Consider the following 13,694-nt stretch of genomic DNA (forward strand, 5'->3'; position numbering starts at 1 on the left):
TTTTGGATATGTAAATTGGCCTAGAGAAGCGATATTCCTCGTTGTCTTGACGTATGACCTATTGATATATGATATCCTATAGACAATTACACGTCTATTTATATTATGCCTCCTAGATCTGAGATGTCTCTAGTGTGAGAGATGATAACATATTTATTTATTATGCCTCTTATATGTGAGATGATTAGAGGTATGCTACGGCTTATACATATGATTATTGATATGAGTTCCGGAAATGTATATGGGCCTAAGGCCATGATTATGATGTTGTGATTATTCCAAACATATTAATGGGCCAAGGGCCATGTTATAGTACTGATTAAATATCCAAGAAGTGTTTATAGTTGTGAATGATGTGATTGCGATTTATGAATATGTATATGTTTGTATACACATCTCTCCGGTATGGGACGAAGGAAGATGCAGTATGATGCTTATTATTCCACTGACTGAATACTGGTGATGGCATGCATAGGTTTGGTACGTTCATGATTATTTACCATTTTAAATGATGTGATTATAGCTAAAATGTGATATGGTGGTTCTTCTTGTTAGACGGTTAAGCTATGTGGTAACTAGTTGTCTATTAACTGAATATTGCACTTGATGGCTAGGAAGTTGATGTATTAGTTAATGAATCTTGCTTAGTTGGAACATGGTAGCTAATGATGGTCAGTTAATGAATGATGTCATTTAATAAAAGATGGTTAGGCGACAAGTAGTAATGTGTTGTCTAGTAATGATTAACAAAATTAGGATGAATAGTTGATAATAATAAATGGTGGATAAATGACGGTTTTGGTCTAATGATGAACCTAGACTAGATGTTAGATGTTGACTATTAAATGAATAGTGGTTAGTTGTTATCCCGTGAATAAGGATTATGCGAAGGATAATGTTTAGGTTAATAACTAGAGGTTATGTGATGACTAGCGAACTAGCGGTTTAATAATAATAAATGTTGGTTAGCTAATAACGAGTAATTGGGATGTATTGATAAGATAGATATCTTTACGGTTATGATTATATCGGCTTGCTTCTGTGCACTTATTATATGCCTATATTTATGTGTCGAGAGTTACGATGATACATTGATACCCGGCAAGACCGAAGGATATTATGATGATATTGATACCCGGTTCGAATCCGGAGGATACTATTGAGATGATATTGATACCCGGCAAGGAAGGAGGATATTATGATGATATTGATACCCGGTTCGAGTCCGGAGGATACTATTGAGATGATATTGATACCCGGCAAGGCCGGAGGATATTGTGATAATATTGATACACGGTTCGAGTCCGGAGGATACTATTGAGATGATATTGATACTCGGTGAGGCCGGAGGTTGATGACGATGATGATGGTCCTGATGAGGACAGTTATGATGCATTGTGATATTGATGGTATATTTTGCATTCATTTCTGCATGCGCATCGCCTATCACCAGTATGCACCTGTCTATCAGCCGGTATAGGACGGTTGCATAGATATGGATGAAGAATATGTCTTGTGTTATTGTTTGTTGATTGAACCTTCCGAGTCTGGGGTGGTGGGGGTACGCATAAGCTCGGCTAGGTATTTGGTTTTCCGGAGTAGCCGGTTATTTATGATGTTATTGATATTGTTATTATCATTGTTATGATCATTATTATGGCTAGCCTATGACAGATTGGTCATGGATCCGGTATTGGGATTGAGGTATGTCTTCGGCCTTTGCTATCTTGTGATTGCATTACTATGCATTATTATTCTATGTCTAGCCATATGGATTAGAAATCCTGAGTATGTTGGTGTTGAATCTTGATAGTATTATAATGAGGTCTTAAAATGAGAACATGACGATCTAGGTTATGTTTGAGATGACCTCCTGTTTATATATATATATATATACTTCGCCTTGTATATTACAATATATCTTTCTTTCGCTCTTTATCTGTATATTGACCTGGGATATACGGTATAGCTTTAGCATATATTGAATGTAGCTGGAATAAGATAGTTCACCTTGATACTTCCTTAGTCTTATTATGTTAGACTCTTAGACATGAATAGGATAGTTGTCCCTTGTTATTCTCATTGATTTATTACATGATTTATGGACTCTTGGTTGTAGTTTCCATTCTGTTTATATGTTATATATATCTACTTTATCTTTGGAGCTCAGTTGGAAGTTGCCTATTGAGTACCATTCGTTTGGTACTCATACTACACCTCCGCAGCCTACAGATCATAGTACGAGTTATCGCCGTTGATGTGTGCATCGTGTGGAGTAGCCCTAATTCGGAGACTTAGAGTGAGCTCCTGACATTCGGAGTATTACTTATATCTCTCCTATGTATTAGATTAGCCTCTAGTTGTATTTAGAGGTAAGTTGAATCAGTGTATTTCTCCTTGATATATCACTTTTGTACTCTTATTATGTTTAGAAACTCTTGTACTGATACAACCAGGTTTTGGGATTCGTCTATGTATTGATATTTATCTCATATATTCCCACATTCTTTTCCTTATGTTATTGAGTAGTCCGTTACTAACCGTTCCGGACTACAGGTTGGCTTGCCTACTGGTGGGTTATGGTAGGCGCCATCATGACCTGATAAGTTGGGTCGTGACATTGTGCAATAATAGTATGTACACAAGTCATAACCTCTGTATCTGTTTTATCGGTAATTGAGCATGTGTGCGGCTTTTTTCTGATAATATGATCTTGTTTGTGTATGTGTGTCTTCGGGTGGGGGAGCTTTTGGTCTCTGAAGTTATACATCTTGATTAACTGTGACCAACTGCTAGTAACCAACAACTCACCCGCACGCTCCATTGTATATTAAGTGAGAGCAAGCCGGTCTCACCAATGGGTGGAGCCAGGAATTTATCCAACGGGATTTTTGAAATAATATAAGAATGTCACACTTGGGACTTGAACTTATAAACTAAACCAATTTTTGAACCTTTTTTTTACACTACACTAGAATCTTCGTTTTGTTCTAAGGGAAAGTTTATATATAACCAAAGAAGCCGTTTTTACTTGAGTATAATTCCAATATAGGGGATTCCGTTGAACCTTCTTTGCTCTGACATAGCTCCGCCCCTGGTGACGGTGAAACTAGAGCCCGTGACCACTCCATCAACTGCAAAATGATTGCTGTCGATACTCCTGTGGTGTAGCTGCAATTAGGAGTCAAGAAGTTGCCATTTGCAAAAGCTATATGCAGAAAGAAATTCAATCCTGCTGTGTAGGGCTCTAAATACTGAACTAATTGACAGGTCATAATGTGTTGGTGTTAATTGCAGGAATCGCATAGGATTCGAGGATCGATTGATTGTCCAGGATAATTTTGAGGATACAATCGATGGAGAGAACAAGAAAACAGAGAGAGAGATTGTGTTTATTTCATATATGATTTTCTTTTTTTTTGAGATAAAGGCAACATTATTTCATATATGATTGCAACTGAATAATTACATTCCCTATTTATAGAAGATACCATTTGATCGGCTCATTCTACTAACTATGAAACATTGCAGCCAACAGACTCAACTAACTGTGACAAACTAAGCTTAACTGTTACAAACTAATTTCCGGACTCGACTACTGTAGCACTACTGTACTAACTACTTGTACTCCCCCCAATATAAGATCCTTGTCCTCAAGGATCAAAAGATGGAGAACGAGCTTTCAACACATTAAAAAATTCCCAGGTGTCTGGCTGCATCAGCAGGAAGATCAAGCCACTTTACTAACACCTGAGCAATGGCTTTATTGCCTGCCTCGACCATTCTTGCAAATCAGCCTCAGGAGGACAATTTGGATTAGCCAATTCCACAGTAGGAGGACTAGTGATAGTAGAAGGAACTTCATAACACCTTTTCAACAAGGACACATGCACTGTAGGATGGATCTTGGCAGAAGTAAGCAACAAGAGGGTGTGAGCCACAGGTCCAACCTTCTTGAAGATCTGAAAGGGGCCATAATACATAGCAGCCAGCTTATGACTAGAGTGATTAGAGATAGCAGCCTGCTTGTACTGTTGACTTTAAAATTAACCCAGTCTCCAACATCAAAATGTCTCACTTCTATGTGAATCTGCCTGTTGCTTCATTCGTAATGAGCCCTATGTGAATCTGCCTGTTGCTTCATTCGTAATAAGCCCTGAGTAAATGGTGCTTCAGGAGCTGCAACTTAAGCTCTCTATTGAGTAATGTAATGTCCACCTCAGCAGAAGCTGATTCACCTAGTAGATAAGGAAGATGTAACGAAGGAGGTCGCCCATATAATGCCTCATAAGGAGTAGTCTGAATAGCAGAGTGAAAACAAGCATTGTACCAATACTCGGCCATAGGTGAGCAGGCAAACCAATTAGAAGCATCATCAATGCAGTAACATCTTAAGTAGGTCTTAAGATATCTGTTAAGCACCTCAGTTTGTCCATCAGACTGAGGGTGGTAGCCTACGGAAGTATGCAATAGCACACCCAGAAGACTAAAAAGCTCTTGCCAAAAATAGCTGAGAAATACAACATCTCTATCACTTGTAATGGCATTAGAAAAACCATGCAATTTCACAACATTATCAAGAAACATCTGAGCTACTGACTGAATTGTATAAGAATGTTTCAGGTGGAGAAAGTGGAGATACTCAATCTGTCAGCCACTACTAAAATGATCTCATAACCATGAGATTTAGGCAGATCATCAATGAAGTCCATGCTAATTTGAGACCATACAAATTCAGGAATAGGCAAAGGTTGTAATAGACCAGGGTAAGCAGCAAGATTTAATCTTATTTATCTGACATACATCACAGTTTTGGATGAATTTGTTCACCTCAGTTCTCACGTTCTTCCAATAGAATAGTTTCTACAACCTCTTGAGAGTAGCTTCTAACCCTAAATGAGGTCCAGCATGCCAAAGAGTAATTATATCTGACCTTAAGTTCTGTACCTTACCGATACCAATTTTCCTTTCCTTCTCAATTGGCCTTGCGTCCAAGTAAATTATTTATGAGAAGAAGGATCAACCTGCAAATTTATTATTATCTGATTGAGTTTAGGATCAGTATGCCAACTGTCTACAATATCATTGAATAGATCATTGTTGTTGGGGGAAATAGCAAGAGCAAGCAACTCAGCACTAGTAACCCTTGAGAAGGCATCTGCTACTTTATTTTCAGCATCATTTTTATATTCAATAGAGTAGTCAAAGCGCATCAATTAGGTCAACCACAACAACTGAGAATTGGTATGCAGTTTGATGATAGAGAACTTCAATGCATATTGGTCAGTTCTGATGATAAACTTTTGACCCAACAGATACTGTGACCATTTAGTAATAGGTTGAACAATAGCTAGTGATTCTCTATCATACACTAATAGAGCAACATGCTTTGGAGATAAAAGCTTTGCTAATAAAGGCTATAGGATGCCTTTGTTCCTGCACAAGCACAACACTACTACCATAGCCACTTGTATTAGTTTCCACAATAAAAATCCTGCTAGCATCAGGTAAAGCTAAAGCTAAGACAGGAGATTGAGTCAATGCTTCCTTCAATTGTACAAATGCATCACGAGCTGCAAAGTTCCATTTAAGTCTGTCCTTTGTCAAATCATTTAGAGGTTTGCAAATGATTTCAAAACCCTATATTGAATCTCCCGTAATATCCAACCAATCTCAAAAAACCCCCTAATTGTTTCAATATAGTAGGAACAAGCCAATTCCTGATAGCTTGGATCTTTTGAAGATCAGTAGATACACCCTAAGTAGTAACAAAGTGGCCAAGATATTCAATCCTTTGAACACCTAAGAAACATCTACTTTTCTTGGCAAACAACTGATGTTTCACCATTGTCGTGAACACAGACCTCAGATGTATTACATGCTCTTCCATAGTTATCCTTATATATAAGAGAGAATCACGTTTAGTAGTTCTCACTAGGACCTTTTAGATACTTCACTTTTTTGGTGAAGTAAAATTGCTGCACATGTCTAATTTATAATGTATTGATGGTTTCCTTTTCTTATATGTTTTCATTTTCACCCCCCTTCTTTTTTTGTTAAGACCATCTCCACTTTTTCTTTTGTAATTGGTTTCTTCTTGTTATTTATTGGATTGCCTTTTATGGCTGATTTTTCCATTTATGGCTGATTATTCGAGCATTTGAGGTTGTCCGACCTGTATCTTGGCAGGGCATGCCATCAGATTTTATGGTGGTTTTTGCAGCCATGGCATTGTTGGGCCCTCTTTTTGCATTTTGCCTGAGCTTAACACAGATCTGAGCTTCACTTTCTTTGTCAGTTGGAAAGAATGAGGCTACAGAGACTTTGGGTTTTTTCATTGAAAGGGTGGTTCCCTCTCTCTGTATTCAGCCAATGATTTCTTCATTACTGTAAGACTCCCAACATCCTTTTTATCTGTTTTAAACAGAGGAAATACATAATTTTCATCTTTTCTTTGAATGGGTTTCCACGCCCCTCAACTCTTTTTTTTTCCTTTTTTTTTCCTTTTTTCTGCTGGAGCATTGATTGTAGCCGGTGGGGGTGGTGGAAGCTGTGGGGACGGTGGCTTTAAAGAGGCGATGATGATTTTTACCAATTTTTATTCCCTTTTTAACTGATTAATCGAGTTTTGTGGGGATTTGTCTGACCCCTATCTTGGCAGGGCATGCCACCTGATTTTCTGGTGTTTTTTGCAGCCATGGTGTGGTTAGATTCTCTCTTTGCCTGAGCTTAACACGGATCTGAGCCTCACTTTCTCTGTCGGTTTAGGGAAACAAAAGGTTTGAGAAATGAACAAAGCAAAAATGCAAAAGGGAAATAATGAGAGTGTTAGGATTTTTCATTGAAAGGGTGCTTGCCGCTCTCTGCATCAGCCAATGATTTCTCCATTACTGTAATAACCCCAACAACCCATCTATCAGTTTTGACGGAGGGATTAATATTAACAGCTTGTTTGGATGGTTGCTTATATGTTATTTCAAATGCCCATCCATGCTATGCTCATACAGTGCATTCTGTTTTCTATAATGCTTCTGCCGGATATGAGTGCTGCTGGTGGGGGTAGTGGAAACTGTGGGGGTGAGTACAGTCGGTGGCTTGATAGAGGCAATGATGATTTTGTCAATTTTTAATTCCCTTCTGATCTGATTAGTCGGGCATTTGAGGTTATCCGACCCGTATCTTGGAGGGGCATGCCACCAGATGTTCTGGTGGTTTTTGCATCCATGAAATGGTTGGACTCTCTTGTTGCTTAGCATAATACAGATCTGAGTCTCACTCTCTCTATATCAATTGGGAATATAATTTAGGGTTCGTTTGGTATTGGAGACAAGTTATGTAGGCGTGGGTGTGTATAATTGACGGCTTGAAGGAGAGTGCTTTGCCAATTATTACTCCCTTCTCAGCAGATTAATCCGGCATTCGAGGATATCCGACCTGTATCTTGGCTGGGCATGCTTTCAGATTTTCTGGTGGTTTTTGCAGCCATGGCGTGGTTGGGCTCTCTTTTTGCTTGGGCTTATCGCAGATCTTAGCCTCAATTTTTCTCTATTCAGCTTTTTTTTTTTTAAAAAATAAATAAATTATGGAAAACTAACATAAATATAGACCTTTTAACTTATCATATTTGCACAAATTCCCACCCAACTAATTATGTATCTTCCTTGGAATTTGGATGTGCTGGAGAGCTAATTATGTATCTCGACAGACCCAAAATCGGAAATGTACTGGCAGATAATTATGCATCTTTACAAGGAAAAAATGTATCTTTCATTGGATGTATAATCTATCTTGATCCAAAAATTGTAAAAAATGTATCCGGAGCTAATTATGTATCTTTCCAAAGGAATGTCGGGATTTTCTGTAATTAAGTTTCAAACAGTTGGGATTTATGTTGTTTGCCCATGAATTATTTAGGGTGCGTTTGATATGAAGGAAAATGTTTTTGAGATTTGAGAAACAAGGAGCAAAATTCTCAAAAGGGAAAGAATGAGGCTACAGAGAGTTGAGGATTTTCATTGAAAGGGTTGGTGCCTCTCTCTGCATTGAGCCAATGATTTCTCCATTAATATAAGAAACCCAACAACTCTTATCAATTTAAACCGGGGGAAATGTTAGTAACATCTCTTTTGGATTGCTGTTATATATTGTTTCAAAGGGTTCTATGCCCTTCAAATCATCTTTTTCTCTTCCTTTTTTAATGCTTCCGTCGGAGCATTGAATGTTGCTGTTGGAGCTGGTGGATGCGGCGCTTGTAAGTATAATTGGTGGCTTTAAAGAGGCTATGATGATTTTGCTAATTTTTATTACCTTCTGAGCTGATTAACCGAGCACTTGAGGGTATTCGACCCGTATCTTGGCGGGGCATGCCACAAGATTTTCTGGTGGTTTTTGCAGCCATGGCGTGGTTGGACTTTCTTTTTGCCTGAGCTTAACATAGATCTGAGCCTCACATTCTTGGTCCGTTTAGGGGAACAAATGGTTAGGGAAATGAATAAAGCAAATGCTCAAAAGGAAATGAATGAGGCAACAAAGAGTTGAGGATTTTTCATTGAAAGGGTGAATTGTCTCTCTCTGCGTTCAGCCGATGATTTCTCCATTATTGTAAGTATCTCAACTATCCTTCGGCTGGAGTATATTATTAACAGCTTGCTTGGATTGTTGTTATATATGGTTTCAAAGGGTTTCTATGCCTTTTAACTCTTTTTTTTATTTTTTTTTTATTTTTTTTATTATGCTTCCTCCGGAGCATTGAAATGTTGTCAGTGGAAGCGATGTCGGGGAGCATAATCGGACGACTTGAAAGAGGCGATGATGATTTTTACCAATTTTTATTCCCTGCCGTGCTGATTAATCGGGCATTTGAGGTTATCTGACCTGTATCTTGGCGGGGCATGCTTCCAGATTTTCTGGTGGCTTTTGCAGCCATGGCGGGGTTGGACTCTCTTTTTGCTTGAGCTTAAGCTTCAAATCTGAGCCTCTATTTTCTGGACTCCATTACTGTAAGAAACCCAATAACCCTTTTGTCAATTTTAAGGGACGGAAAAGTTCCAGGAAATGAATAATGCAAAAGCTCAGAGGGGAAAGAATGAGGCTACAGAGAGATTTGAGGGTTTTTGTTGCAAGGGTGGTTGCCTCTCTCTTAATCAGCCAATGATTTCTCCATTACTATAAGAATCCCAACAACCCTTTTATCAATTTAAAACGGAGTTAACAGCTCGTCTGGAGGGTTGTTACATATCGTTTCAAAGGGTTTCTGTGCCCTTCAACTCTTTTTTTCTTCTTTTTTTTTAATGCTTCCGCTGGAGCATTGGATGTTGCCGGTGGAAGCGATGATGGTGAGTATAATTGGATTACTTGAGAGAGGCAATGATGATTTTTACCAATTTTTATTCCCTTGTGAGCTGATTTATTAGGTATTTGAGGTTATCCGACCCGTATCTTGGCGGGGCATGCCACCAACTTTTCTGGTGGCTTTTGCAGACATGGCATGGTCGGACTCTCTTCTAACCTGAGCTTTACACAGATCTGAGCCTCACTTTCCATGTCAGTTTAGGGAAATGAACAAAGCAAAAGCTCAAAAGAGGAAGAATGAGGCCATGGAGAGTTTAGCGATTCTTCATTGAAAGGATCGTTGCTGCTCTCTGCATCAGCCGATGATTTCTGCATTACTGTAAGAAACCCAGCAATGCTTTTATCAGTTTTAACAGATGGAGTATATTATTAACAGACCTTTGGCAGGGTAAGGCTGCATAAACATCACCCTCTCAAATTGCACTTGTGGGATATACTGGGAGTATTGTTATTTGTTGTTGTTTTGACTATATTATTAACAGCTCGCTTGCATGGTTGTTACATATTGTTTCAAAGCATTTTTATACCCTCCAACTCTTTTTTTTAAATGCTTTCACCGGAGCAATTGAATGTTGCCGGTGTGATCGGTGGAAGCGATGGTGGTGAGTATAATCAGACTGCTTGAAAGAGGCGATGGTGATTCTTGTCAAATTTTATTTCCTTTCTGAGCTGATTAACTAGTCATTTGAGGTTATCCGATCTGTATCTTGGCGAGGCATTCCAACAGTTTTTCTGGTGTTTTTGCAGCCATGGCGTGGTTGGACTCTCCTTTTACCTGATCTTAACACAGATCTGATCCTCACTTTCTCTGTTGTTTAGGGAAGCAAATGGGTAGGGAAATGATCAAAGCAAAAGTCATAAGGGAAAGAATGAGGCTACAGAGAGTTGAGGATTTTCATTGAAAGGGTGGTTGCATCTCTCTGTATTCAGTCAATGAAGCCAATGATTTCTCCATTACTCTAAGAATCCCAACAACCCTTTTATCAAGTTTAAGAGGGAATAATATTTAACAACATTTTGAATGGTGGTTTACTTATCATTTCAAAGGTTTTATATACCTTCAATGCTGTGTTTTTTCCATGAATGTAGAACATAAATGACGGGAAAAAGCCAAATCAACTGAAGTTATGCAGATCTAAGCCTCATTCAGTGGCTACACATTTGAGCCTCACTCTTTCCATCATTTTTGGAAATATATTTTATTTAGTGTTCGTTTGGTTTAAGAACAAGATATGCTAGTGGCGATGAGTGCAATTGACTGGATTGAAAGAGGCTATGATGATTTTGTAGATCCTTCATTCCTTTATGAGCTTTCTAATGGAGCATTTGAGATTATGCGACCCGTTTCTTGGCGGGGCATGCCCCCAGATTATCTGGTGTTTTTTGCAGCCATAGCATCGTTGAACTCTCTTTTTGCCTGAGCTTAAAGTTCTGAGCCTTAATTTATGGATTGGACAAACTCTCTTTTTGCCTGAGCTTAAAGTTTTGAGCCTCAATTTACGGACTGGACAAAAGCAGACATGTAAAAGCAGTGCTATCAAAGGCGAGCTTAAGCCATGAAGCAAGGCTCAAAACGTGTTGTGCTCTTCGCCTCGCTTTATATGTGCTTTGGTATCGTTATCAAGTTTCTAAGGCATACTTTTCCTTGCCAATGAGTTTCTCTTGAAGAGGTTACACTAAACAATTGATATTTCACTTTATCTTAATTGTTTTTTAATTTCTTTATTCATATTTTGACATTTATGCTTATAATTATTAGTCTTGGACTAAACATAAATATTCATTTAAAGATATGACACCTGAGCCTTACTCAACCTAAAAAAAATTAGCTCATGAGGAAAGGATTGCCCAAATCTATATAAGCAAACCACCAGTCCATTTCCCAACCAATATGAGATTTTTACCCACTCTAACACCCCTTCACGTCTAGGCCCCAATTGGCGCGTGGACCGGGAGCCCAAACGGGGATGGACCTAGCTCTGATACCATGTAAAAATACGACACCTGGGTCTAACTCAACCTCAAAAGCTAACTCACGAGGGGAGAATTGCCCAAGTCCATATAATCAAACAACCGGTCCATTCCCAACCAATGTGGGACTTTTACCTACTCTAACAATTTATATTTTTTCTCCCTTTGCGCTTTTTTTCATTGAAGCCCACACTTTTGCTTTGCGCTTTAAGCCCCAATAGATCTTAGAGCTTTTTGGCGCTTTTGATTGCACTGTGTAAAAGTTTCACGGGGCACCTATTTGGTGGTGATGGTGAGCATAGTGGGGTTTATCGGAAACGATCTCTCTACCCATGAAGGAGTAAGGTCTGCGTACACCCACTCTCCCCAGACCCCTATTACATTGGGCTGTTGTAGCGTAGTTGTTGATGTTGATGTTTGGATAATAGGAGGATATTAATCCGCGATTCCAAACCTATTGATCTTTTCGGTGAAATTCTCTCTATAATCTTTCTCTCTATTTGAGATAGAGATAGAGAGAGAGAGAGAGAGAAAACTGCTAACAGTGTGACCAGGAGGTCATAGGTTAAAGCCTCGGAAATAGCCTCTGACAGAAATGTTAGGTAAAACTGCGTACAATAGACCCTTGCGGTTGGGCCCTTTCCTGGATCCTGCGCATAGTGACAGCGTTAGTGCACTAGGCTGTCCTTTTTTTCTCTCTATCTCAAATGCTTCAGCCAGACCATTGAATGTGGATTGTTGGCAGTGGAAGTGGCGAGTACAATCAATGGCTTGACTGAGGCAAAGATGATCTCGTAAATCTCTTATACCTTATGAGCTCCTTATGAGCTTATCAATCGGAAATTTGAGATTGTACGACCCATATCTTGGCAGGGTTATGCTCCCAGATTTTCTGGTTGTTCTTGCAGCCACGGTGTTGTTGGACTCTCTATTTGGTCAGGCTTAACACAGTTCTGAGCCTTTATGCCAGTCTAGAGAACTTTTTATATTTAGGGTTCGTTTGGTTGGAGACTGGTTAGAGTTATGCAGATGGGGGTGAGCATAATTGACGGCTTGAAGGAGGCGATGATGATTTTGTAAATCTTTTATACCTTTATGAGCTTATCAATCAGATCTTTGTGATTATCCGGCCCGCATCTTGGCGGGGCAAGCCCCAGAGTTTCTGGTGGTTATTGCAGCCATGGCGTCGCCGGACTCTCTTTTGCTTGAGCTTGTTGATCAAGAAATACTCTCTTTTATAGAAGGGCCCAATTGGGTTTGAACCGGTGACCTCTTGATCTACAGTCAAACACTCTACCACTGAGCTATGGACAACTTTTCTCTTTTGCTCGAGCTTCACACATAACTTCCTTTCTGCCATGGCCTCGCCGGACTGCTTTGGGATGCATTACTTGTGCCGAGAGTCTATGGGAAACAACCTCTCTATCTCTACGTGGTAGTGGTAGGGTAAGGTCTGCACACACTCTACCCTCACCAAACCCACTTGTGGGATTACACTGGGTATGTTGTTGTACTTTCTTTCTGTTATTTTGGAAGCTACCGGTTCAGCAAAGCCTTGGCTCAAACCCTGTGTTTGTTTTAAGAACTTCGGTTCATATTTATAATAATCCGTCTACAGCCAATAAACAAAATCCTGAATTCGCCTCTGGTGACAAGTTGTGGTCTAGAATGCATAAACTTAATCCTGGATCCGCTTTAGGAGTCAAGTTATGCAGGTGGTGATGCGTATAATTGATGGCTTTAAAGAGGCGATGCTGATTTTTTTTTAATCTTTCAGTCCCTTCTAAGCTTATACTAATCGGGCATTTGAGACTATCTGACCCCTATCTTGATGGGGCATGCACCATATTTTCTGTTGGTTCTTGCAGCCATGCCGTTGTTGGACTCTCTACCTGAAGTAAAACACAGATCTGAGCATCAATTTCCTGGTGATTTTCGAACATTCAGTCATAAGACTTGTTGATGTTGTTTTTGATAATGGAAGAATATGAATCCATGAATTGCAAATTTACGGGTCTCCTCTGTTAAATTCTCTCTATAAACAAACAAAAGTGGCCAGCTCATGCTATTGCTAGAGAAATATATTCATATGTACCTATTTATTATTTATTTTTTCCATAACCGTGGTGTCCGGGCTAGCTTGGGCGCACCTCGACTAATTCCATGGGATACCTGCCATCTCCCACCAGCAACAGGTACCAAGAATGAGTCTTTCAATTCTGCAAGAATGAGTCAAATCAGTAGAGTGTTGACTGGAGAAGAGATTATCAGAAAAATGGCCTTTGAGCCAGTTGCTTTGATTATGTAAGGTTACTAACATGACCCGCTTTTATCTCTGTTTTTTAATTGAAGTGCTATGTGTTCATCCTCAA

The 13,694-nt window shown here is 39.2% G+C and overlaps 1 protein-coding gene across 1 annotated transcript in view; it reads right to left on the minus strand.

Moving 5' to 3' along the window:
- Positions 1–9,549: 9,549 nt before the first annotated feature.
- Positions 9,550–13,694, minus strand: part of LOC124885541 (uncharacterized protein K02A2.6-like) — a 9,089-nt gene continuing 4,944 nt past the window's right edge. Inside the window, exon 2 of the mRNA XM_047393440.1 lies at positions 9,550–9,668. Within this exon, the coding sequence (XP_047249396.1) occupies positions 9,550–9,668 (119 nt within the window). The remainder of the gene's footprint in view (positions 9,669–13,694) is intronic.

This window comes from Capsicum annuum, chromosome 7, assembly GCF_002878395.1.
Source record: "Capsicum annuum cultivar UCD-10X-F1 chromosome 7, UCD10Xv1.1, whole genome shotgun sequence".
NCBI classification, from domain to species: Eukaryota; Viridiplantae; Streptophyta; class Magnoliopsida; order Solanales; family Solanaceae; genus Capsicum; species Capsicum annuum.